The 26234-nt window shown below is 32.2% G+C and overlaps 4 protein-coding genes and 1 long non-coding RNA gene across 5 annotated transcripts; all 5 read left to right on the top strand.

Annotated features, from left to right (window-relative positions):
* The first annotated feature begins 574 nt into the window (after positions 1–574).
* LOC123883397 (transcription termination factor MTEF18, mitochondrial) lies at positions 575–5434 on the top strand. Its single transcript, XM_045932184.1, has 3 exons — positions 575–2496; positions 3379–3622; positions 5137–5434. Exon 1 carries the CDS (start codon positions 633–635, stop codon positions 2325–2327), a length of 1695 nt encoding a protein of 564 aa, XP_045788140.1. The 5' UTR covers positions 575–632; the 3' UTR covers positions 2328–2496; positions 3379–3622; positions 5137–5434.
* Positions 5435–6082: 648 nt separating this feature from the next.
* On the top strand, positions 6083–8392 carry LOC123883396 (oxygen-evolving enhancer protein 3-2, chloroplastic-like). The gene is made up of 3 exons (XM_045932183.1): positions 6083–6650; positions 7412–7707; positions 8185–8392. Exons 1-3 carry the CDS (start codon positions 6380–6382, stop codon positions 8281–8283), a joined length of 666 nt encoding a protein of 221 aa, XP_045788139.1. The 5' UTR covers positions 6083–6379; the 3' UTR covers positions 8284–8392.
* Positions 8393–10493: 2101 nt separating this feature from the next.
* LOC123886975 lies at positions 10494–13542 on the top strand. Its single transcript, XM_045936236.1, has 2 exons — positions 10494–12146; positions 13468–13542. The coding sequence occupies exons 1-2, from the start codon at positions 10494–10496 to the stop codon at positions 13540–13542; spliced, it is 1728 nt and encodes a 575-aa protein (XP_045792192.1).
* A 4956-nt stretch (positions 13543–18498) lies between these two features.
* LOC123887539 (UPF0481 protein At3g47200-like) lies at positions 18499–20513 on the top strand. Its single transcript, XM_045936870.1, has 2 exons — positions 18499–18705; positions 18962–20513. Exon 2 carries the CDS (start codon positions 18986–18988, stop codon positions 20393–20395), a length of 1410 nt encoding a protein of 469 aa, XP_045792826.1. The 5' UTR covers positions 18499–18705; positions 18962–18985; the 3' UTR covers positions 20396–20513.
* A 2753-nt stretch (positions 20514–23266) lies between these two features.
* On the top strand, positions 23267–24084 carry LOC123884905. The gene is made up of 2 exons (XR_006801016.1): positions 23267–23496; positions 23831–24084. It is a non-coding gene; the product is annotated as an uncharacterized LOC123884905 (long non-coding RNA).
* Positions 24085–26234: the final 2150 nt, after the last annotated feature.

Below are 26234 nucleotides of genomic sequence, written 5' to 3'. Positions count from 1 at the left end.
ATCAAATGCAGTGTTTACTATAAGATTAATGACGGAGTAAGTGGGAGTATTGGTACTCTCGTGAGATATGTTGATGGTCGTTTTGTGGTTTCTTTTAGTTCTTGGACTTTGTAGCAAAATCAAACATTTTAAATATAGTCCCGAGGTTGAACGCTCGTCAACAATATCCCTAATATGTTGCGTTATTTTTAAGGATTCTATTAAAGTTTAGTGCTTGTTTCATATTTTATTTATTATATTTTTACGCATTAAGCTAACTAAATTATCCATTATTTAGTTAATTATTATGCTATTTATAATTTAGCATGCCGATTGAAGACACTCAATTTTACATACCTAGCATCTTCTTGGCTAATGAAATTATTTTTCTTTTGATTAAATGTCATCGATCAAATTTTTACTACCGTTTAACAAATTTAATCTTAATCAAAAAGATTATGGAACACACTTGATGATTTTTCTCCTTCAAATTTATTTATTTATTTATTTATTTTTTTTGCGCGATAGTCAAATATTGAACCTTTAACCAAATTAATTAAGGGGCTCAAGAAAATATTTTCTTTTTCGTTTTGTCAATTTTTTTTAGATGAAAAGAAACCCTGAAGTGCACTGTCATAGAACAAAAACACAGAATGAGAGTGATGCTGTTAACCCTTTCACGCCATTTATGTACGAGAACCAACAACACCACCAACAACATAACAACAACCTTAAAAACATCAAAATTGAAAATCCCTTGTCGGTACAAAAAGGTTGCAATGTCACAAGCTCAAAAAGCACTCACTGATTACCTCCATTCCACAAGGTCCATCCCTTATGCTTTTGCAGATAAAATTTCCAAAAACTCTTTTCATTCTCTCTCCAATCTCATTTCAAAGTTGGGTTCTTTTTCACCTTCTGATTTCACCAAGAAGCTTGATAAGTACTTAAGGTATAACCCAATTAATGAATTTGAGTTTTTCTTTGAAAGTATTGGAATTCAATATACTCATGTTTCATCTTTATTACCTCATGATAAGTTTTTCTTTTGTGAAGATGGGTCACTTCTTGATTCTGCTTGTGTACTTTGTGAATTTGGGTTTCCTTGGGATAAGATTGGTTTGATTTATATGGAGAGTGGTTTTATGTTTAGGAAAAGTGGTTTTGAGTTAAAGGGTAGGTTTAGTTTGTTGAAAAGATATGGTTTTTCTAATGTGCAAATTGTTGGGATATGTTTGACTTTTCCCTTTGTTTTTGGTGTTGAGGAAGGGGAATTTGTTGATGAGATTGATGGGCTGCTTTCTGATTTGAGAGTTGTGTTTTTGGATTTTGATTTGGGAGGGTTTGTTAATGGGAATGTGGATGTTTGGCATGAGGTTTGTAGGAAAATTAAAGTGTTTTATGATTTGAATGATGGTAAGGGGAAGATAGGGGAACTCGTCGGAAGGAATAAACATGTGATTCTTGAATATGGAGAAAAAGAGTTGATTGAAAAAGTTGAGTATTTTTGTAGATTTGGTGTCGAGAAGGTGGAAGTAGCTCGGTTGATTCTACAAGGTTCGGAATTGTTGAATCTTGATTTGGAAACGCCGGTGATTAATGTGTTGAAGCTGTTGAAACACATTGGAATGAACTCGAAAGGTCTTGGTGATGTACGGAAGAACTATGCTCATGTGTTGGGAACGATAAAAATGGCTAATCTTCCCAATGTGATGAGAGCTATGGGTTTACGTGAGTGGTTTTTCGATAAAATCAAAGATGGGAATCATAAGCTTTTAGTGAATTTTGTCACAAGCTATCCCAATGAAGAGCGTGATAAAGGTTATCGAGATGGTTTGAAGACAATTCATGATGCAAGAACACCGACTCATAATATGAATAAATTAAATTTCATGCATAATATTGGCTTCGGTGAAAATGCTATGACCATGGATATCTTAACTCACATGCATGGAACAAGCGAAGAGTTACAAGAAAGATTTGATTGCCTTCTAGGTTTAGGGATTGAATTCTCAAAGCTGTGTAAGATAATCACAAAGAAACCAAAGATTCTAAGCCAAAATCCTGAAACCCTAGAGAAAAAGATTAATTTCCTTTGTCAGGAGATGGGAAAATCCTTGGAGCTTTTGGACACTTTTCCGGGATTTATATATTTTGACTTAGAGAACCGAATTAAGCCGAGGTTCAGATTCTATACGTGGGTTATAGAAAAGGGATTGTCTTCCAAAAAATATTCCATTTCAAGCATGATTGCGACTAGCGACAAGAATTTCGTTGGCCGTGCTTTTAAAATTCACCCGGCCGCTCCAAAACATTGGTTTGAGCAATTCTATCCCAATAAATTGTGATCTTGATGATCATATTACTGTTGTTGTGTATGAACTCCAACATTGTTTTCCAATTCAATTTGTACAGATCTCACAATTGGTTACTTCCCATCATTTGGACTTGAATACTAACCTATTTGATATTGTTGAAACACTAACCTATTAGAGGCATCTTTGCTTTGCGATGAAAGTGAGACATTTGCCTACATATATTTTATCTTGCTTTATTTCATTTGCTACAACCTGATGTTAGTTCTGTTTAGAAAGAAATCTGAAATTCTGTGAACTATTACTTATGCTTATTCAAAGTGATGATTATATTAGATGTACGATATATGTGTAGACAATTACACCTTTCTGCATGACTTTGTTGTTTTGGTATTCTCAAACGAACTTGTTTTCCCCTTATTTTAAAATTGTTTAAAAGATAACAAGAAATTACTGAGTGCTGTCATGATGTATAGGATAAAATTCCTTAGAATCTATCTGACACACATGCGTGCACACACACATTCTAAAAGCTTCTCAGACATTGGTTATTTATCAGTTTATGAAGTGTTGATGCTCTAACCATATCACTCTGTAATCTGTTTTTTTTCCTTCTTTGGGTTACTTGGTTATTCATCGGTTTTTGTATATTATACTCTCTCGTTGAGATGTTGGATGGGGATGCCCCTTTTTTACCTAATCTGTAATCTGTTACTCTCTCCATTTCTTTTGGTGTTTACATTTTAAGATTATTTACACACTAAGAAAATAAATAAATTTCGCTACTTTTGATGAAATTTTTTGCATTTTTCCTATAGTACCTCTCATTTCATCTAATTCTCTCTTTGCAGTAAATAATTAAGGGTACTGTTGACAAAACAATAGTTAATGCATCATTGAATTTTGAATACGACAAATAAATAGAAACAATACTTTGATACAAAAGCGACAATTAAAATGAAACGGAGGGAGTAACTAATTTGACTAAAAGAACATGTAACTTGGTGGTTTGATGTTATCATACTAACCTTATTGCATAACTGAAACTGCAAGTCTTAGTTAATGCATATACTGACTGTGGCAGATGTGTTATTGTTGAAAAGAGAAGGGTAGCTTCCCATGGTTTTATTCGGGAACCTTTCCTTAACTCGTTAACAGATCTTGAGCTCAATGATGGCATACCGAATTCCTGGCAGCTGATGTATGCTTTCACTCAAATGCATTTTCTGTTCCTAAATTCTTGCATTTGTTGTTCTAAAGTTCTGCAGAATCAAGGCACTCATTGGCAACACTGATGCTCCTTCAAACCCTCATTTTGAATCATTGAGGTACAAGACGATCCTTTCTTTTTGAACCATTTCTATTCCAGCTTTATGTGCTGTACAATATTGCAAGGTACATGTGCAGTTCTAAACTGCTCTTGTTTTTGTGGTTAGAGTGTGCTTATGTTTTTGTTGATGCATAGAAATTGTTTTGAGGAATTCATATCTGCTGAGATTTGATTGTTGAAATAAAATTTGAAGGCAGTTTTAACTGGTTCTTAAATTTCTTGAAATTAGGGAAAATATCAATTGTGTTAAATCTTTGTGAAATGACTGCCACTGGAATTTCAAAATTTTCAAAGTTGTTTGAGCTCGTTGGTTTGGTACATATGATCAAATAATTTTTCTGAAACTAACTCAGAAATCATAGAGTTTATAAATCTAGGTAATAGGTATCAAAATTGAGTTAACTTGCTGACAAAATAGTTTCCGTGTAAACGCTGCTAGATTCATATAGACTTATAGAATCATAAGTTTGAGGATGACTGAATGAGTCTATAACATATTGGTCATTTTCTCGGGACATGCCTATACTGACAGTGTTTTTTTACGAGACTTAAAAATATATATGTTTATAAGATGCTGTAGCTATGTTTCTCGCTATGATTTGCACCATCCTTAAAATATAATGTAAAATCTCTAGGTTTGATTCTTGATTGGTTCAAGTTGGTTTTGCAGATTACTCAGCTTATACACACAAAAGAAGTCTTGCACAGTTGCATGTGTTTTGAATTTTTTTGAACTCTTTAAGATTGACAAAATGCATTACTAATTGATTTTTCTAAGTATGCATAATTTGAATTGCCTGCTTTGAATTGCATAAAGTAAACCACCCTGTTTGATCTATCCTACATTTCTTGAACCTCCTTGATTAGTTCTTTGATATCCTAAGTGCGTCAAGTTGTATTATCTCACTATTGAGTATTATTTCTCTTTTGTTATTGTGGTTTTGCGGTAGAAGGTGAGGTCTCCCTATTGTCGTGGGTTCTTTAGGACGAGGTCTCCCTGAGGTTGTACTCAAGAACGTTGTAATCTCATATTTATAGTGGAACGAAATCTTAAACATTGCTTGGGGACTGTACATAGGTCACAAGTGTTTTGTGACCAAACCAGGATAGATTTCGCTGCATTCCTCCTTAAAGCTTATCTCTTATTTACTTCATCTCAAGCATTATTGTTTTGCATATTGCATATTGTATATTTGTTTGTGAAAATCGTGGTCGTGAGTACTTTTTGCTATCATTCGAATCCAGCTCCAACAAGGGAAACCCGCTTATACCATCTTTCACGCTATATTAATTATGAACTTTGTGATTTGTCGATTATTTTGTCCATCCATTTTGAACTTGTTACTCTTTTCATGTATGCTGAGTTGCGAGCCTATCTTGCATGTATGTGGGTTTATGCATCAATTTTTTGATGCTAGTCTGGTCTAGTTTGGTGCAGGTCAATAGCCTCTTCCTTATCTTTATAAATGAGTCATAATATTTAAAATGTTATCTAATTGTTTCTGTTTGTAGGAGCCAAGGTGAAATATTCTGAATGCCTCCATTTATGTGCCTCACTATCTATCTTAGATGAAAGAGAAGCTTGCATTGCATCTCTGCTCAGCTGAATTTCACATTTTCTGGATCCTTTTTCTTTATTTATATTATTATATAACATATGATATGATCATAACAAAGTGACAAAGAATTGTTTCTTTGTTGTCACACAACAAGAAATGAGCTCATTAGACAGCAAATCCATTATTTTGTATATTAATTCACAGTGAAATAGCAGGAAAACTTACCAATTTATCTCATCATTTGCTCTATTTTTTTTGTTGTAATGAAGAAAAATCAAGCTTCTTATTCAATTCACTTATTCTTCATGACTATGAGAAAACACAAATGTATGACAATTGAATAATTGTTGTTTTAGTTTCCTATAGATTTCATCCATCCGAGGAAAATCTATTCGAAACACTGTCCATATTAAATGTGGACACCTCTTGAATTCGAATATTGATTTGCGATTTTGCAGGAGTTTAACCTCTTTTGTTGGACTCAATCTATGTTGGTATTTTGTATTTTTAAATGATTCCCTTTTCTATCAGTAGGTTTGAACTCGAGACTTTGCTTAATATATTCGTTGAGTTCAATTTTGTTTTGGTCTTGAACAAAGTGATAATCACCATTTGAAACTCGCACATAATTATGAGGTTCCGGATTCGAATCCGTGTAAATTTGTCCAGCCTAACATACAAATATACCAATGAATTCAACTTTACTTGGATTAATGAAATATTACTTCCCTAATCATGATAACAAGTTATGTGAATAGATGAGTAAAATATCTACCATTGACAATGATACACAACAAAGTTATATTGAAACATGACTTATTATTACAATAAAATAACTGATTGGATCGCAGGTCAATTCTCTGAGCTTTTAAAAAATGAATGCATGAAAATAATTGAATGCTTTTAAAAAATGAATGCATGAAAATAATTGAATAATCTAAGAGTCCACGTGTCACACTGATAAAAATCCACAGTGGAAACAGAATCAAGCAATAAGATGATACAAACACAGATGATTGGTTAAGACATCATCCAACTTATCCAAGTGGAAAATGTTAGATAAGGTAATGACTTACAATCACACACACAACAATCATCATATTCATATATCTTAACCCTTCTCATCCATTACTTCTTTATTGTCATCACATTTTAGTTCTAGAAACAAAGAAAGAAAGTAAAAAAAAGCTGAAATTATGGCTTTAATGGCTGGTTGTCAAGCTGTTTTGGAGGGAAGTCTTCAATTGAGTGGCTCAAACAGATTCAACAGCAGCAGCAACAAGGTAACAACACGTTCATCAGTGTCTGTTGTTAGAGCACAACAACAACAACAGGAAAGTAGTAGCAGAAGAGCAGTGATTGGTCTTGTTGCTACTGGTTTGGTTTCTTCTTCTTTTGTTCAAGCTGTTCTTGCTGAAGCCATTCCTATTAAAGTTGGTGGTCCTCCTGCACCTTCTGGTGGCCTTCGTATGTATTCTTTCCTAATTTATTAACTTCTTTTCATTCTCTAATTTTAGTGCATGTTTGGATAGTTTTGAGTTTGACAGAATCATGATGAGTCATTATAATTTCGACCTGAACCACAATACTACTGTGATTTTGTCAAACTCAAAGCTATTCAAACATGAAATCCGTCTATACAGTGAGTTTGACAAAATTAGTGGTTCAGCCGAAATTATAATGACTCACCGTGATTTCAACAGAACCACAATACTACTGTGATTTTGTCAAACTCACTGTATAGACAGATTTCATGTTTGAATAGCTTTGAGTTTGACAGAATCACAATAAGTCATTATAACTTTGACTGAAGCACAGTACAACTGTGATTTTGTCAAACTCACCGTATAGAAGGATTTCATGTTTGAATAGCTTTGAGTTTGACAATATCATAACGAGTCATTAAAATTTCGATAGAACAACAGTACTACTATGATTTTGTCAAACTCACTGATAGACGGATTTCATGTTTTTTCGTCAATTCAAGTAACAAGATACATTATGTGACATACATAATTGAATAGAAAATATGACATGTCATGTCACATACATTATGTCTAATTTTATTATGTGTGACATAGACACAGTTTAACTTTAACACCAAGTGTGTAAGTATTGGATGCTTGTACCACCAAATAATTTCTAGAATGTCGCATCTAAGATAATAGATAAAATGGAAAATAATATGATATATAACCATTGGATGGGTGTATTATGGAATTTGGCAGCTGGAACACTGAACTCTGATGAAGCAAGAGACCTTAAGCTACCATTGAAAGAAAGGTTCTTCATTCAACCATTGACACCTACCGAGGCTGCTGCAAGAGCTAAGGAATCAGCAAAGGAAATTGTTGATGCTAAGAAGTTCATTGACCAGAAGGCCTGGCCATATCTTCAGAACGATCTCCGTCTCAGGGCTGGCTATCTTCGGTATGACCTTAAAACTATCATCGCTTCAAAGCCTAAGGATCAGAAACAATCCCTCAAGGACCTCACCGGAAAGCTCTTTGAGGATCTTGACAATGTAAGTTTACAATATTACATTTTCAAGGATTAAAATTGAAGTTTTGGCAACGGTTGCATCACAATTCTTGATACTGCAGAGAATCACGTAATTGGATTGTCTGTAGTCAATAACCACGTATTCATGCAGTCAACACATATGTGGATAATGAATCGAGATTGGGCTATCTAGATTTCAAGCTCGATATTTTAGATTTTAAAAGAAATCAACATCTGATTTGAAATCTAAATGGTCCAATCTCGATCCAACTATACCACCAATTTGCTGACTTCAGGCAATCCAAATTCGAGAATCACGGTCAATGACAGCTAATATTGTCTCAATTGTGGTCACACTATGGTTAACAACATAAAAAACCATGATGTTGTCTTAGATTGCAGCCGCAAACATTTTTTGAAAACCTAATCCTATAGCTCTTCATCAATTTAGAATTGTAGAAAGATTGGACTAATTGAAAGTTTTCTTTTATGTTTGCAGCTTGATTATGCAGCAAAACAAAAGAGCCCCTCAGATGCAGAGAAGTACTATGCTATAGCTGTATCTACTCTGAATGATGTTCTTAGCAAAATTGGTTAAATATGAATGATTTCTTGCTTTCTTGTGTAAGATTTGTCTATGGTTTTCTAAGACACTTTATGTTTAACTTCTATTTGAAGAAAATCAAATGAGAGGAAATTTGCTATAAGCAAGCAGGAAATTATCATCACTTCATGCAATTACTAAACCTATATATGGTGCTTCTGATCATGTGTTAGCTAACATGATTAGTAGAACTAAATTTTCCACAATTTAAAATATCGTTATCCCCGTTCTCATTTTCCACTTTGAGGAGTATGCTACCTCAATTTTCATTTCCGCGGATCGTCACAATTTTCACGGGGATTCATCAACATTAAAAAGGGTTATAAATATCTCAAATTTTGTTTTTAGTTTCTATACAAAATTTCAGCACCTTTTGGTCACTCGAATATTTTTTATCACAACTTTCCGTACATACTTTTAAATTAATTTTTGTGTACTTTCACATTTTTGAATAGTTTTTTTATTCATGTTTATAATATTATAAGAATCTCTCCCACAAAAATTTAGAATTTTTTAACATAAGATGAAGTATTTATGAAATTATAAGCACAAAAAACTAAAAAAAAAAATATTTAATTCATCATTTGTTAAAAAAAAATTAAACTTTTGCAAGAGAGATTCATATAATATACCGAACATGTCTGTAGATTTTTTTTAAAAAATTTTGAATGATATATATGAGTTAAATAAAAAGCAGCGACAAAAAATCATGATAGAAAATATTTAAAGGACTAAAACTTGCTGAAATTTTTTATAGGGACTAAAAAAAAAATTAAAATATTTAGAGAGACTAAAATCATATTTAACCCTTAAAAAATTATCAAATTCCTATTATTTTCAATCAAACTAGTTGTAAAAAAAGTTTAATCTTAAAACAAATAAAAAATTAAGACATTATTGTGAGTTTTGTGAGTTGTGACAATAATAAATATCACGTAAAAATTAAATTTTTGGACATATTGTGTGAAAATATAGGCACTGTTTGATAAGTCCAATAAGCTAGTTTATAGCTTATTGAACTAGCTTATAAGCTTGTTTGAAAAAAATATGAAGTGTTTAGTAACGAGTTTCTCTAACTAGCTTATAACATTTTTTGAGATGCTATTTCAAGTAGCGTATGAGCTTATAGCTTATAACTTTTTCATTTTATTCCATATTTACCCTCATTATTTTATTTATTTATTTTTTAAAAATTATAATAACTACCCACTAACCAAGTATTTTTATGTCATTTTGTACTTACAACAGCTAAATTTGCCAAACACTTTAATTTTATTCTACTAGCTTTTCAGCTATAAGCTATCAGCTATCAGCTATAAGCTAGCTTTTCAGCTATCAACTAGCTTCTAGCTTATTTTTACCAAACAGAGCCATAATGAATATGACACATAAAGTATTTAAATATACATATATGAAAATTATTTTAATAAAATATTCACGGACAGAGTCTCTGCGAAATAGAGGATAAATTTCTCATTTTCAGGTCCACAAACGGGACAATCTCCATGAGAATCCTCATATCAAATTGACATTCTAGTATCTCTACCCATATTGTTATATCCATATTGATAAATAAATAGATACAAACCAATTTGCCACTAGGGATGAAAGATTTACACACATGGATATACTTTTTTATTTTTACTAATAGACAATTAAAGATATTAGTGATCAAAATTGTATATTGACGTACGAGCAGTGGTCAAACTAGGTCTTATATTTAGAGACGGAGAGAGTATTTTAAAATGACATAAAAATTAGTAATTTAATAAAAGTCAGTCAAAGTAAATAATTTAAGAATAATAATAATCGTTTTATATAAGGAAAATATAAACAGTATATTAATTACATTCATGATCCTACATCATAATATACATTGGATTCAATGTATCGAAGACTAGAATTTAAATAAAAAATCTAAAATCCATTTTTGTATTTTTTACAAACAAGCAAAATTCTTTACTCTCACAACGACTCTTTCTAGTTTTACCCTTTTTTTTTTTTTTCCTTTCTTTCTTTTTTCTTTTTCTATTCTCCCCAATTTTTCTCATTGCATACTAATTCCCACTTGCTTTCCTCTAATATATATATATATATATATATATATATATGTTCCATTTCATCATATTTCTCACACTTCCTCTTCAATTTTTTATTTTTTTTATACCAAATTCTCAATTTCTCTTTTCGTTTTGACTCAAAACATGGTACTCAATTCAGATTCAAACAACACTACACCACCTAATGATCCCACCACACCTACAAACCCTCCACCTCCATTGTTGTTGTCACGAGCAATGGTGACATCCGCCGCTCCATTTTATCTTAATCCACAAAATTCAACCTTTAGCCCTAACTTGACCACACCAAATAGTTTTGGATGGACTGGAAACAATCCAAGTCTTTTCCCTAACTATGTCGGAATGAACCCAATACAACATGTGGGATCTTCTTCAAATCAAGTCGAGAACTTAACTAGGCCAATTCTTCAATTAGGCTTAGGCCCATATCCAAGCCTCTTGGAGACCCACCTAAAACGCAACACATTTTTTCGTTTTGGTTCAGAGACAAACCAAAACGAAAATACAATTAACTCTCTTTTGCAATTAAGTTCAAACTTGAACCATGACCAAACCCAAAACAATTCTCTTTTGCAATTAGGATCATCTTCGATCCTAAGGGATAAAAACAAAAATGTTCTTGATCTGGGCCACAGTTCCTCCTCGAACCGTGACAAGAATAGAGACATTAACTCCAATTCGAATTGGATTGGCATTAACCCTGATTTAAATCAGGTTGAAAAAAAGGAAATTCGTGGCTTCGAGTTTCACGCTTTGGGGTTGGATCCAGTTTTGCCAGTAAATGAGACCGAGAACAAGGAAATTAGTCTTGTGTTAGGTCTAGGTTCCTCCCCAAATATAGTTGAGAATGAAGGCATTATTAACCCTGACTCAAATAAGGTTGATAATAAAAACATTAACCAAAGATTGAACCGGTTTAAAAATGAAACCAGTGGCTTCAACTTTCTCTCTTTGGCGTTGGATCCAGCCAAGCCAGTAAGTACGAGTAGGAAAACTGAAACTGGACATGTGTTAGCTCAAAAATCCTCCTCAAACCCGGTTGAGGAGAGAGGCATTAACCCTAGTTTGAATTGGGTTGAGAACAATAGTGACTTTGAGTTTCACACTTTAGCATTGGATCCAGCCAAGCCTGTAGGTGAGGCCAAGAAACATGAAATTAATATTGCACTGTGTCAAAGTTCCACCCCAAATCGGGTTGAGAATAGAGGCATTAAATCTGATTCAATCCAAGTTGAGAAAATTTTTGAGCTTTGCAATTTGGCGTTGGATTCGGTCGAGCCAATAAGTGAAAAAGAAGTGGTTGACAATAAGCAAAATCAAATGGATCTGATTCAGAAGGGAAAATCAAAAGTTTCTGTTGGATCTTCAGCGAAGGCTAAAGGTTCTGGTGAGAACAACAATGTTGGAGAAGGTGACAGAAAAGAGGAAAACGAAGTGGGGACGGAATGTTCAGATGAAGAATCAAACACCCAGCTCGTAAAAACATGGAATTTGAGGCCCAGGAAGCCTCGGGTGAACCCTGAGAAACAAGGAAACAACGGAAGTGGTGAAGGAGGAATGTCAAGGAAGAGCGCGACACCGACAAGGGCCAGCACGCCCCGATCTGCTGCAAAGAGTCGACCTCAGCCTAAGGTGCAGAGGCCAGTGATGGAGAAGCACGAGTTGGTGATATCTCTTACTAAGGAAGAGATTGAACATGACTTCATTTTATTGACCGGAGAAAAGCCTCCTAAAAAACCTAATAAGAGATCAAAGGCCGTGCAGAAAAACCATGATGTAAATTTCTCATTCTTAAACTTTTATTTTGATTGAATTTGTTAGTTATCTTATTTTTTTATTTTATTTTAATATTATTCATATTATTTTTTGCTTTATTTATTTATTTTGATGATATTGAATCAATGATGATTATTGATAATGGTGATGATAAGTTTTTGTGTGGCTTTTATGATGATGTTAATAATTCTTTGTTGTTATTGTTGTATCTTTCTGATCATATGTTGTGCTAAAATTGGTGGATCTAATGTACAATTTGACAAGGATCTAAAATTGGAATAAATGAGTTTTTATTTTTGTTCCAAGAATTTGAATTTTAGTTTTCCGTGTTTGTTTGTTGAATTGAACATGTTTTTGTTGTTTTTTTTTCCTTGTGTTGATTACATGATGACGTTGATTAGGTTTTAGAGGATGTTGTGCAAGTATTATTAATTGTGATGTTCTAAGCATAAGCAAGGGTTGTTCTAAAATTGCTAGATGTGATGTAAAATACGATTAGGAATTCAATTTTTATTTTATCACTTTAGATTTTTTTGAATTTAGTTGTTGTATTGAAGTGGTTTTTTATGTTGTATTCATAAGGTGTTGTTTTGACATGTTCCGAGCAATATTTTTTTTTGGTGCAAGATGAAGAAAAAAGGAAAAGACAAAAAGAAAATTATCTAGAAAAAATAGTCCCACTAGCATTAGTTAGCAGGAAAAGAAAAAATAGTTCCGAGCAATAATTTGTGTATAACATCCGGATTGTTTTAAATTTTTTAAAAATTACTTTTGATGTTCTAGTTACGGTTATTTTCAAAAATTATATATTTTCTTGTAAAATAATTTTCATGTTGAAAATAAAATAGCTATTTTGATTAGCATATTTGAAGAAAATCATTTCCAATAGAAGGGAGAGAAAACCAAAATTTAAGGTGTTCATGTTTTGTGAACCATATTAATGGAAAAACTATTTTAACAGGCATAATTTTCAATTTAAATTCTTGTTTATTCTTTTCTTTAAAGCCTCTGAAGAATAATCTTCAAATTATTTATATCAAAAATAATTTTTGGAGAATCTAAAACGAACGAGTCTAGCATCTTAATGTTATTTCAATTTGATTAGGAATTGAGTTTTTATTTGACGACTTTGGACATTTGGTGTGTTGGACTTGGACGATGTTTACTTATTTTTGTTTGTTATTTTTTCTTCGATATATTTTTTTTTTCGTACATTTTTCTTCAATATTAAATACTATATGATGATGTTTTTTAGGTATTTTTTTTTTTGTTGTTGTTGAGAATGCTAATGGAAATTTTGTTGTTAACTTGTGTTTTACAGAATCTTTTTCCAGGCCTGCATTTAACCAACATAACACCTGAGCGGTACCGTGTTAATGATAATGCACGCCATTGAAGGTTTTTCTTTAACCCTATTTTCATGTCTCTTCAGTTTTTGTATTTTTTGTATTTTTCCACTGTGCTTTAAATTATGAAATAATATGGTAGATGTACTGAAAGTTCTTTATGTTTAATTGTTGCAGAGTTATGGATGTCAAGTTGCTAGCTCGGGGCTTGAAGTGTTTTTTGGAATTATGGATGTCTTTCGAAGATGAATAAAATGTGTCAAGATTTTGTGCCCAACATTTGTGGATTGGGGTATTTAATAAATTGTTGAACTGTTAAAATATTATGATTTTTTGTTATAATTTTTCGCGGTTAATGTTTTTCAATTGGTTTATCGAATAATTGCAGAACTATTTTGGTTTAATGACATTTTTTGTTGGTTTTGCAAACAATTGTGGAAGTATCAAATTTTACCTACATTTTATTCTAAGGTTGTTTGTAATGGCAACCATTTATAGCGTTGGCTTTAGTTTTAGCTAGGGTGATAATAATACTATTGGTTTATTGAATGTATTAATGGTATTGGTTGATAATAAGTAAATTTTTAATAGGATTATATATATTCTCTATTTGATAATGAACATACTCGATCAAATTTTGTATTTGAATTCTATTTTTCTCTTTGGATTTATAAAATCTTGAACTTGAATATAAATACAGAATCTGATCGTGTATGTCCATTAAATATCTGAGTGTAAGGTTTAAATGTCATCATTGTTCATGTTTTCGTAAAACCTAAGTGCTTTACTAGCCTATTTGGAATTTGTATTTTAAATTCAATTACAAAATCTATCTAAGACAATGCTTTAATTATTCGGGAAGTTAGGTTAAATTTCAACACTATGTTTATGTTTGTCTTTATAAAACCGTAGTGCTTGAAGATTTCATATGTTTATGTTTAGCTTAATTTCATCGTTCTTTAGATAGCTTATGGCAAATAAAGTTAAGATAAAATGAAACATTTTATGTGTTTTTGTTCCGTATTTGGTGCTTCCAAAAAACAGAATAGAACAAAACATAAGGCTGAGGATGCTTTCCCAGTGCCTGGCCTCATTGAACTGGTGAAAATATTTACACTAATAAGATTTCATTTAGATTTTTTTTACGGTAAGATTTCATTTAATGTTGTACATTTATGCATTGAATCAATAGGTAACTAGTGAAAATATTAATACAGTTACATACTAGAAATAATTCTCTCAATTTATTTTTCCTCAATTTTTCTCAATTTTCACATTTCAAGTTTTCAACCCTCAATTAACTTTTCTCCATTTTTTAAAATTTAAATATTATTCTTTATTTATAACTCAATGGTCTGGATACAACATTATTTCGTCAAGTTTTTTTCACTTGAGAGATCCATTCTCCTAAAAATACTTTTTTTTTGGTTACAAGAAATACATTTTTTTTGGGAAAAAAATACATATTTTTGATATCAAATCTTTTATTTTTGGTAATACATAAAATCTTTACCACTAGCATATATATATATATATATATATATATATATATATATATATATATATATATATATATATATATATATATATATATATATATATATATATATATATATATATATATATATATATATATATATATATATGATATACTCCATCCGGCCTTAATTATAATCAAATTTTACTTTTTAGATTCATTTGATTATCAATGTATCTAGACTCAATTAAGGTCAAATACATTAGTTATCCAATGAATCTAAAAAGTAAAATTTGTTTATAATTAAGGTCAGAGGAAGTATTAGTTAATTAGATTTTTTTAGTAAAAAAAACCTAACGAGATTTCATTTAATGTTGTACATTTATGCATTGAATAAATAGGTAACTAGTGAGAATATTACAGTAACATACTAATACATATTTTTGATGTCAATTTTTTTTTGGTAGTATATAAAATCTTTACCACTAACATCTAATATGATATATTAGCTAATAAGATTTTTTTAGTAAAAAAAAAGCTAATAAGATTTCATTTACTTATAGCTGTATGTATGTGCATCTGTCATTTATGTACTGTATATCTGTATCTATCTGGCCATCTTGTGATTTAGTTTGTGTCCTTAAAAGTGGCTAATAAAGAATTTCTCAAAATGAAAAAGTGGCTAATTTTCCAAATAAGATTCAGAACTTTGAGAATCAATACTAGGAATTCCACGGTTAAAAGTGCTTATGAGAATCAAAACATTAGACCTAAACTTATTGAGGGAGATTGGAAGGCCGTGTTGAAAAGGACCTCATAGAATTCAAACTTTTATGTGGATGACGGCTCATGATCGGTTGCTCACTAATTTTCGTAGGAGCAAATGGGGTGTTGGAGCTTATCCCACATGCTCTAGATGTGACAGAGTCAATGAAACACTTATTCATGTTTTGAGGGATTGTCCTGTTGCAATCCAAACCTGGATAAGGTTAGTCCCTTCAAATCAAATCACTAATTTTTTTTTCTTCTTCTAATTGCAATGAATGGATCTTCAAAAACATCAACCATCAACCGCATGATATCCAGAATAAGAAGTGGAAAACAATTTTTATGGTGGTGGTCTGGCACATGTGGAAATGGAGAAACCAAACGATTTTTGAAGATGACTTTCAACGTCCGACTGACCCAACTTACATGATTATCAAGATGGCTGAAGACATAGACAAGTGCATCCACCATCCTATGAATATTCGCCAATGTGACACTATTTTTATTGGATAGAAAAAACCTCGAGAAGGGTGAATTAAGCTTAACTGTGATGGAACCTACAACGATTCTTTGGGTTTAACTAGTTGTGGTTGACTCTTTCGAAATTCAGATGAAAGATGGATTAAAGGATACTCGCACAAAATAGGAACTTGTGACGCTCTCCGCTGAAATGTGGGGAATGTACTTGGGAATGCAACTTGGTTGGAGACAAGGTTTCTAACATCTTCAAGTGGAAAGTGACTCAAAAAGTCTGGTTGATATGATCACGGAGGAAGTTAAATTCAATGGTAATCCGCCTACCTTGGTGCGTCGTATACAAGAGTTTTAAAGTTGGATTGACAGGTGCAATTTAATCATAGTTGGCGAGAGGGAAATAGAAGTGCTGAATTGACTGACTAATTTTAGCTTTTCTCTGAATTCTTTTAATATTCATATTATGGAGACTCCTCCCAATGAGGTTTCAAGTCTTCTTTTTTATGACTTTTCTGGGGCTTGCATGCCTAGAAATATTCATGTAACTCTATAGTTCTTTTCTTTTTGGGCGTTAGCCCTCTTTTACTACAAAAAAAAAAAAGATTAAGAACTTTGGAAGGGGCTCAAGTATTAAAATTTGTTTACGTCTAATATCATTGAGTTTGACGTGCGAATATAAATATGTAGCTTGATAATAGAAATCTAACTAATAGGTGACCCAATTGATTTTGGAGAAGATTTCAATATCATATTAAAATTTTAGGTTGAACCTAAAACAAATATCTAAGGGTTAAAATGGACAAATTCAATTGGATGGTTACGTTGAAACCCAAACCGAACATATAATTATTATCTATGAAGCTACCAATTTGAGATGCATTTGATGATGTGTCCTTTGCCATGTATGCAATGAATGATGACTTGACATATTTTTTTGGGCAAAGTGTATTTTTCTTCTTGTAATGTGGGCGAATTTGTGTTTTAGTCCCTGAAAAAATCCATTCATTTTGCAAATATGAGATTTTTAATTATCGTTTTAGATTTTAAGTCCATCATTTTGACACATCACACCAAAAGATTGGAATAGCTTATATATGTTCACTAGTCCATTGCCACGTATGTTTTTAATGTTGATTTGATATTTTTATTTTCGTGACTCTAATTTTTTTAAAAGAAAAACAAAATTAACAAGGGGCCAATGATAAAACTAAAATAAGGACTAAATATATGAAATAAAATATTGAATATTTTCATCTCTTGAACAACATCTTCATCTTCTTCATCTGTTTAAACTACAAATTTAGAAAGAAGAAAAATAATGAAAACACAATTAAGATGAAATACAATTTTATCAAAAGGATGAAGATGAAACCAAATTACTTAAAATAATGAAACAAATTAAAAAAAAAAGTCAAAATTTAAAGTCATGTTATTAATGTTTAACTAATATATATATATGCCTCGTACATTCAAAATGCATGTGGGGAGAAGACAAATAAATAAGCCACTATGTTTTGTGTATACAGGTTGTCACTCCAAGTGGGAATGGGAATTAAGAATACTGTAGCACAAAAGGTACTACTATACATCGCAGGTCAAATTTTTAAACATTAATTAATTAATGTGACACTCAAATATTTTTAACGTTTAATTTATACTATTTAGCGTCAGCTTTTTGTGGATGCTAAAATGAAGTTTTCTTATAGTGCCTCACAAGCCGATTAGGAAAATATATACAAATATAACATACATATATAAAATTTTGAAAAACAAAACACAACTCCATATTTTTGAATTTAATGGTAAAAAGACAAGTTTAAAATTTAAATTTTTTGAATTCGATCCCTGCCAATACCCTTAAAGCCCTAATGTCTTTCTTATATATTCACCATATTCGGTCCACTGGACCGTCTAATCTGATTTGAGATTAGTTTTGACATCAAGTGATTTTAGTTCCCTTCCGATTGTAGTTACAAGGGATATTCAAACTATATATAGTACTTTCTTTTAAATGATCTATCGTCAATCAACACTAAACACTAAACTAACTAAAGAAACACAACATAATCTTTCATTCTCTCAAAGTGATTCAACACATCATTTTATATTTATTTCTCTCTTCCTAATACACCAACCTATCACATATATCACCTCACTCTAGGATGTCTACCAAACATTTTCCAATAAACAATACTAATAACAACTCTTGAATAAAATAAAAAGACTCAAAATCCAAAGTCAAAAAACTATTGATGTTTAAATATCCCTTGCATACTGAATAATACATGTGGTGAGAAAACAAATGGATGCAAGTAGTGTGCCAAAGAGTGTCCCAATAGGAAGAAACAATAAAAAAATGGCAAGCAAGACTTAAGGACTTAAGAAATTAAATACATAGAAAGTGGGAAGAAACTAAGAATAAAAATACAAGTTAATCTCACATAAATATATGAAAGGGGAAGATCAATGAATTAGCCTATACTTTCAAGCACAGGTAATTAACATTCACATAAATCTTGTTGTTATCCTTACATTTATTTTGTAGAATTACAAGTTCTTAATCTTTATTGTTTCAAGTTCTCTTTTAGTAGAATCTAGATGAAAATTTTAATTTGTCTCATGCTAACTACTACTTTAATGTTTGATTATATCTACACATATATGTTTTTGTTTTCATCAAAAGAAAAATTGCAATGGAAGTGTTTAAGATTTGTGTCAAAAATAACAAGTGACTTTTTTTTATTGACCAGATTGTTCTTTGTGTTGACTTTTCAATGGCTTCTTCACCAATTAATTACACTGCAATATTACCTGAATCAGAAGAAATTCATATAGAAGACATAATAATTAACATTCCTAAAGAGATTAAGCCAGCACTGCATGAAATCTGTTGCATTTACAAGGTTCCTCCAAATCTCAGAAAGTTGAATAATGGAGAATCCTATACACCACTTTTGATCTCAATTGGTCCTTTCCATCATGCCAAAGAAGAATTGAAGCCAATGCAAACACAAAAACAAAGGTATTTTCATGCTTTTTGGAAAAGAGTAACAAATAAAAAGTCTTTGGTCAAATATAAAAACTTCCTCAAAGATAAAGAAAACATTGAAATGATAAAGAATTTCTATTCTGAGTTTGATGAAAACATTAAGGATGATGAGTTTGTAGACTTGATCATGTTAGATTCTGTTTTCATCTTAGAACTGTTTCTAAGAAAGTCAAAGGAATCTGAAAGGGAAAAAGATTACATGTTCACAACATCATGGATTTGCAAGGCTATACAAAGAGATTTGTTACTTCTTGAAAATCAGCTTCCAATTTTTGTTTTGGAACAATTACATCACAAAGTTTTCAAGGATAGTAATAATGGTTTCAAATTTCTTGAACTTGCATTTAACTACTTTGAAAACTTCAATCCACAAAGATCAAACAAGCATCAACATGAAGAGATGTTAAAGAATTGTAAATCATGCAATCACTTCACTGATTTGATTAGATGTTTTTATCTTCCGAAAGAAGTTCATGATGAAAAGTGGTCCCGATCGGAGAATTTCACTAATGTTAACAGTGAAGATAAATGTATTCTTAAGACGGCGAAAATGTTGCATGATGCAGGGGTTAGTTTTGAGAAAGTTAATCAGAAAAGCTTATTAGAAATAAAGTTTGACAAAGTTCAGGTTCTCAATTGGTTTCTATGCTTAGGTTGTTTACCATGTTTCAAATTTGTTAAATCTAAGTTGTTAATGTCTCAATTCAAAGTAAGTCAAAACAAAGAATGTATTCTTAGGAACCTCATTGCATTGGAACAATGTCACTATTCAGAACAACCTTTTATATGCAACTATGTTTCTTTAATTGATTCTCTTATCAATACACAAGAGGATGTTGAAATTTTGGTTGATAAGGAAATCATTGCTCATGAACTTGGAAGCCATGCAGAATTGGCAACTATGATAAATGGTTTGTGCAAGAATGTTGTGGTAACATGCAATTATTATGGAAAAACATCAAAGAAGTTGAATAGTCATTATTATAACAGTTGGAAGAATTATATGGGAGTGTTAAGATCAGTGTATTTTCGCGATCCTTGGAGATTCACTTCGGTTATTGTAGGTGTTGTTATCTTCTTAGTTGCTATTGTCAATTTACTTCGTCTTACTGGTGTATATCATCCAAGATACTAGATTGTTGTGTTTTTTCTGTTGTAATCTTTACCTTTTTCTTGTATTGTTGTTCAACTAATAATGAATCTTGTATTGTATTGTATTGTTTCAATTGCATTACTTTTACCATTACTATTGATTTCATATTCTAATTATGATAGTACATTTATTGATTTGAACGATCGAGATAGTTGGCCGGACTGGAGTAGTGTTCCATCGAAATGGGTGTTAAGGGTACCTGTATAAAGTGAGAGGTTTTTAGGTGGAAAAAAGTGCATCTTTGTGAGTTGTGAAAAGACAAGTTAAGAGAATAGCGGGTATCAAATGTTCTTTAAGGTATATGAACTAGGTTGTCACACCCAAAGACCCTCATCGTCTAAATTGTGACTTGTGAAAAGGCATACATATAGGACTCAAAGAGGAGCCGTTGGAGAATAATGGAGGGTCATTCACACCTTGGAACAAGAATAATATCCTTGAACATATATTTACTTTTTTCTGTCTAAGCTCCATTGGTTTTGGTTCTGTTTTGCCCTGCAGCTACGATACTTCGTACACGTTTTTGTATCTGCTGTCTAGTTTTGCTGTGCTACTGGTACCAGAGGCTTGCTGGTTTTCTGCCACGGCTTTAGTTCCAATGGTGCTTATATCAAATTGTGGCTTTTTTCATTTGTTTGGGTCTAGTTTTTGGCTGCTATAGGTGCTTGTTTTGTGTACTGTCCTGGTTTTTCAGCAGTAGTATTGGGGGTGTTAGTGCCGCTGCCTTTTTGTTGTTCTTTCGATTTTGCTTCCACTTTTTGCTTTATGCTTGAGCACTGTCATTTATATCTCTGCGCTCTTGTTCAGTATGTCTTGCACTCGGATTTGAGTGTTATCAATATATTTAGCCATTTCAAAAAGTTTTTTGGTTAACTCATTTTAGGTGAGTCTATGTCTTGACGCGTGAAGCACATCATAGGCACGGGGAGCGTACCGTAATAATTTAAGAAAATGTTATTGATTGAATGTAAGCACATAGTGATCAAATTCAATCACAGGCATCGTTAGTACTGTCTGACATCAACATAATGATTGTCATTTTCCAAACTAAACATCCATAGTGAGTATGTTTGGATGGACAATGAGTTTTGTTAAGAAACATGGCAAGAGAGAAAATAGCTCAAAAGTATATAATATTGATGAAGGAAAAATATTACAAAATGAGAAAAGTGACTGTAAAAGATTACATCAAAGCCTATATATAGGCATCAAGAAACTAATAACTAATCCTCCTAATTACTAACTAACTATATCTTTAACAAGTTTGACGAAATCATGATGACTTTGTTGAAGTTCCAAAGTATAACTTCTGTCAAAATTGTGGTGGTTTACTGTGATTTTGCCAATCTCGCCTTCAATGTAAACATGCAAATGTATCTAGTGAGAGGGCTACCTGAATATAAGATTGAGTGGAGATTCAAAGTTTATAAAAATAATTACTAGCAAATACCGATGAAAGCTTGCACTTGTCCTGTAATTTCTGAGTGATATTTAAATTAAAACCACATTGTTACATTTTCCAAAACGATAATCATTATTTCTCTAGCTCCTTATTTTAGGCCTGTTGTAACATCCAGCAGAGTAGTGTACATAATAGAATCTGTTATAGACTCAACTCATCTGAGAGTGCATGGGAACTGGATTGATCTGTGGCGGATGAAAGACAAAACTGGCTCATAAGATTAAAGTTTTCGTGTGGAAACAGGTGAGATGATGCATACCAACACGCGAGAAATTAGCTCAGCAAGGAGTGAACTGTCCGAAGACTTGTCCTCAATGTGAGATGCTGATGAAAGATGATTTTCACTTTTGTTTTGGATGTCCAAATTTCCAGGAAGTTTGGGAGGAGAAATCAACAAAATTGTTTTGCAGATGCAAGCGCGTGAGTTAGGCTTGATTCGACCACAACAAGAAGAGCTAGGTACAGACCTTGCTGCACTTAGATTCCAAAGTCATCATGCTGAGGAGCCGAGGTCCTGTCGTCTGAGTTGAAGAGCTAGGTATGGACCTTGCTACACTTAGATTCCAAAGTCATCATACTGAGGTGTTGAGGTCTTCTCATTAGAGTTGAAGTGCTAGGTGTGGACCTTACTAGGTAGGGACTTTTCTCCTCCGATAAGGAGTTGAGGTCATCTCATCCGAGTTAAAGAGCTAGGTAGGGACTTTTCTCCTCTCCTCTTTTTATCGTTGTTGCTCTACATTTTTCTCTTTAAGTTCTCTCAATGCCTCATACAATTGTGCTCTTCGTTTGAGTAGATCTACGTTGCAACCAGATATTGAGTTGATTGATGGCGAAGCTCGGTCGTCGGAATATTTTACCGAACCCCACGGTGGGCGCCAATGTTCACGTATGTAAACATAAGATAATTAAAATTTCTAGAGCACTTCAGGAAATGACTAAAGTTAAAATACAGAGTTTACAATAAAAATAATTTGCCCCCTTTTCCCCTTAACACATTTAGCGCTGGGGTTTCTGTTTTGGTCATTTAAGGCTATTGAGATACAAATAACATGTAATAATTCATAATTCACGTGTCAAGAGGGTTCCAGGTCAGTGTGTCTTGTAGGGGTGTGCAGAAAAAAAAAGACCGACCGAAACCGTATAAACCGAGAATGGAAAACCGATTCGGGCGGGTCAAACCGGTTGAACCGGGTTTTGGGGGTCACACTTTTCAGTTCTAGGTGGGTTACACTGGTCAGGTCCGGTTTTAATTTTAGTGAGCCCGAGTAAGCCGAAACCGACCGAACATACACTTCCTGCAGTAGTATTTTTTCATATTACTAAGCCCAATTCTCCAACAAGCCCATATGCAAAGTCCACTATAACTCTTAACCTAAGTATAAAAGGCAACTTTGTTCAATTTCCCTCAAAAAGTTAACCCTAATTTGAAGATCTGAGACGCAGCCGCCAAAGAAAGAAAAGGGCGAACAACAACACAACTAATCCTTCATGTCTCGACCTCTAAACCTCCATAATCACAGAAAAACGATACTCAAAGCCTGCATCTCTCTATTGCTCGACCTCTAAGCCTTCATCTCTCGTCTCTCTATCTCTCACTTTCATCATCTCATCGCATCCCCTTGTGAGTAACTTCCTTTTTCTTTTTTCTCTTTTTTGTTTATGTTTTCGTTTTTCAATTTTCTACTATTTTTTGTTGTTGGTTTTGTTTGAAGCTTTGAACCTCGCTATTTTTATTGATTTTTCCACCATTTTTAGTGTTAATAGTGTTGATTTTACCCTGTTCATGTTTTTAAGTAGTGAACTATTTATGTTCTTTAATTTCTGTTTTTGTTTTGGAAGAATAGTGTTACTGTTTATGTTCTTTTGATTTAATCTATGTTATTCTTTTTATTTTGTTTATGTTTAAGCACTTTTTATTTTGTTAATTAATGAGTATGGTTTCTCTATTTTTTCAGGTACTCAAGTAGGTCATTCTCTTGATGCAGCAACTTAAGGAATACAAACATTCAGCCACTGTCATATTGCTGAAAGTCTGAATCATTCATCCAGTTTGTTCCTTGTTGGGACTTTGTTCCTAGTTGGGACTGCAATTAACTAATTTTAACTGTGATCTGTGAATGTATCAATATTACTAAACTCTAATGGTTGTGGTTGATTAAGCAGTAACAAGACAAAAAATAGTACTTATACAAATTAATTACTGTGATTACTACTGGTCTACTGCAATTATTAAATAACTAGTAATTAAAAATATGCTATATATTTTGGGTCATGCTAACCGGTGCCCCCGGGGCACTGGTTAAGGAAACCAAAAAAGGAAATTTTAAAATTGAAAATAACACTTTTTAGACTTTCGAGGCGTTGACTGCACAAACTTCAATATGATATTACTATATTTGGTTCCTTAAACAGTGCCCCCGGGGCACTGTTTAGCATTTTCCATATATTTTTGCTGGTGTTATGTTAAAACTTAAAATTATTCTTCTAAGTTCTAACGTTAATGAATACAAATTTTTTATTTTTTTTTAAAAAAAATCCATAAAACTCAATTTTAGTAAATACAACAACTTGGTCCAATGTTTTTTTTAAATAATAATTGACTTCACAATAAAAAAATATACAAAAAAGGCAAAATAAAATTGGGCCAGTTAGCTAGAGGCCCAAAACCAAACCAAAAAAATAAAGATAGAGGCCCAAATCCGAGTAAACCGATCCGTTTGACCCGCGACCCATACAACCCGAGACCCGCCCAAACCGAGTCCATATGCGACAGAAATTGGGCCTTAATATAGTCCAGTCGGTTTCATACATATTTGATATTTTGGGCCCGAACCCGCCCACTGCACAGCCCTTGTCTTGTACTAATGATTATTTAATTTTTTTAATCAATCCTACTACATTAGCTTTACTTACATTCCAATTCATTAATTTCAATTTTCAGCATCATATCATATAATAATTTGAAGATATTTATAAATCAAGAGGAAAATGAGGATGAAGAATCTATATATAAGAAACCAATTACTACTGCTTTACATTACAATGTTTGGAGTAGATATTGTTCTATGTCAGTTGTAATAATATGGAGCTTATTAAATAACCAAAATAGCAGGGCTAGAGAGAGAAAGAGATAGAGTTACCGAGAGAAAGATATATATATTTTTGATTTTATCTCTTTCTATTTTTTTTGCATGTTTATTTTTTGTAGTTAAAAGAATTATAATTGAAATTTGAAATAAAAGGCTATTTTTGGTTTTTTTTTTTATGAGAAAGTTAAGAAATCTTAAATGAAATAAAAATTAAAATTTTATCACATATTTGTGGAAAATTTTAATTTGTATATATATATATATATATATATATATATATATATATATATATATATATATATATATATATATATATATATGGTATTATGACCAAAATATATGAAGTGGTTTTTCTCTTTCCATGCAAATATCCTCACTTGAAATCATAATACCCAAATGTATATTTGATTCATGACTTATATTGTCTAAAGTCCACCGATTATTACCATAACTGATTAGATCCATTTTATGGTTATTTGTGTGTAAATTGTATATAATCATAATAGATCTTTTGAGATTGATTGACACCAAAACAAAAAAATAAAATAATACGAGGAAAAACACATTCCAACACACATCTATGGAAATAAAACTCCTGATATGTCACTTACTTAAAAACACAATGTAGAACCTAGTAGTCGCACAAAGTTATCCAGATTCCAGCCACTATACATCTATGGAATCATTCAGTCTTAAGTAGCATCTATGATTCCATAAATATAATGGCTGGAATCTAAATAACTTTGTGCAACTAGCAGCTTCTGCACTGTGTTTCGAAGGAAGCGACATATCGGGAGTTTTAGTTCCATGGATATATGTTGGAATGTGCTTTTCCTCAGATTGTTTTATATTTTGTTTTGGCATCTATCAATCTCAAAACTTCTATTAGTACCAGAGCCGATTAGATCCATTTTATGGATATTTGTGTGTAAATTGCATATGAACCATATAAGATGTTTTGAGATTGATTGATGGCAAAACAAAAGATAAAACAATTTGAGGAAAAGAACATTCCAACATATATCCATGGAACTAAAACTCCCGATATGTCGCTTCCTTCGAAACACAGTGCAGAAGCTGCTAGTTGCACAAAGTTATTCAGATTCCAGCCACTATACATCTATGGAATCATTAAGTCTTAAGTAGCATCTATGATTCCATAAATATAGTTGGAATCTGAATAATTTTGTGCGACTGCCAGCTTCTGCAATGTGTTTCAAAGGAAGTGACATATCATGAGTTTTAGTTCCATGGATATATGTTGGAATGT

This window comes from Trifolium pratense, linkage group LG5, assembly GCF_020283565.1.
Source record: "Trifolium pratense cultivar HEN17-A07 linkage group LG5, ARS_RC_1.1, whole genome shotgun sequence".
NCBI lineage: Eukaryota > Viridiplantae > Streptophyta > Magnoliopsida > Fabales > Fabaceae > Trifolium > Trifolium pratense.
This window is presented reverse-complemented; position numbering and strand designations above follow the sequence as displayed.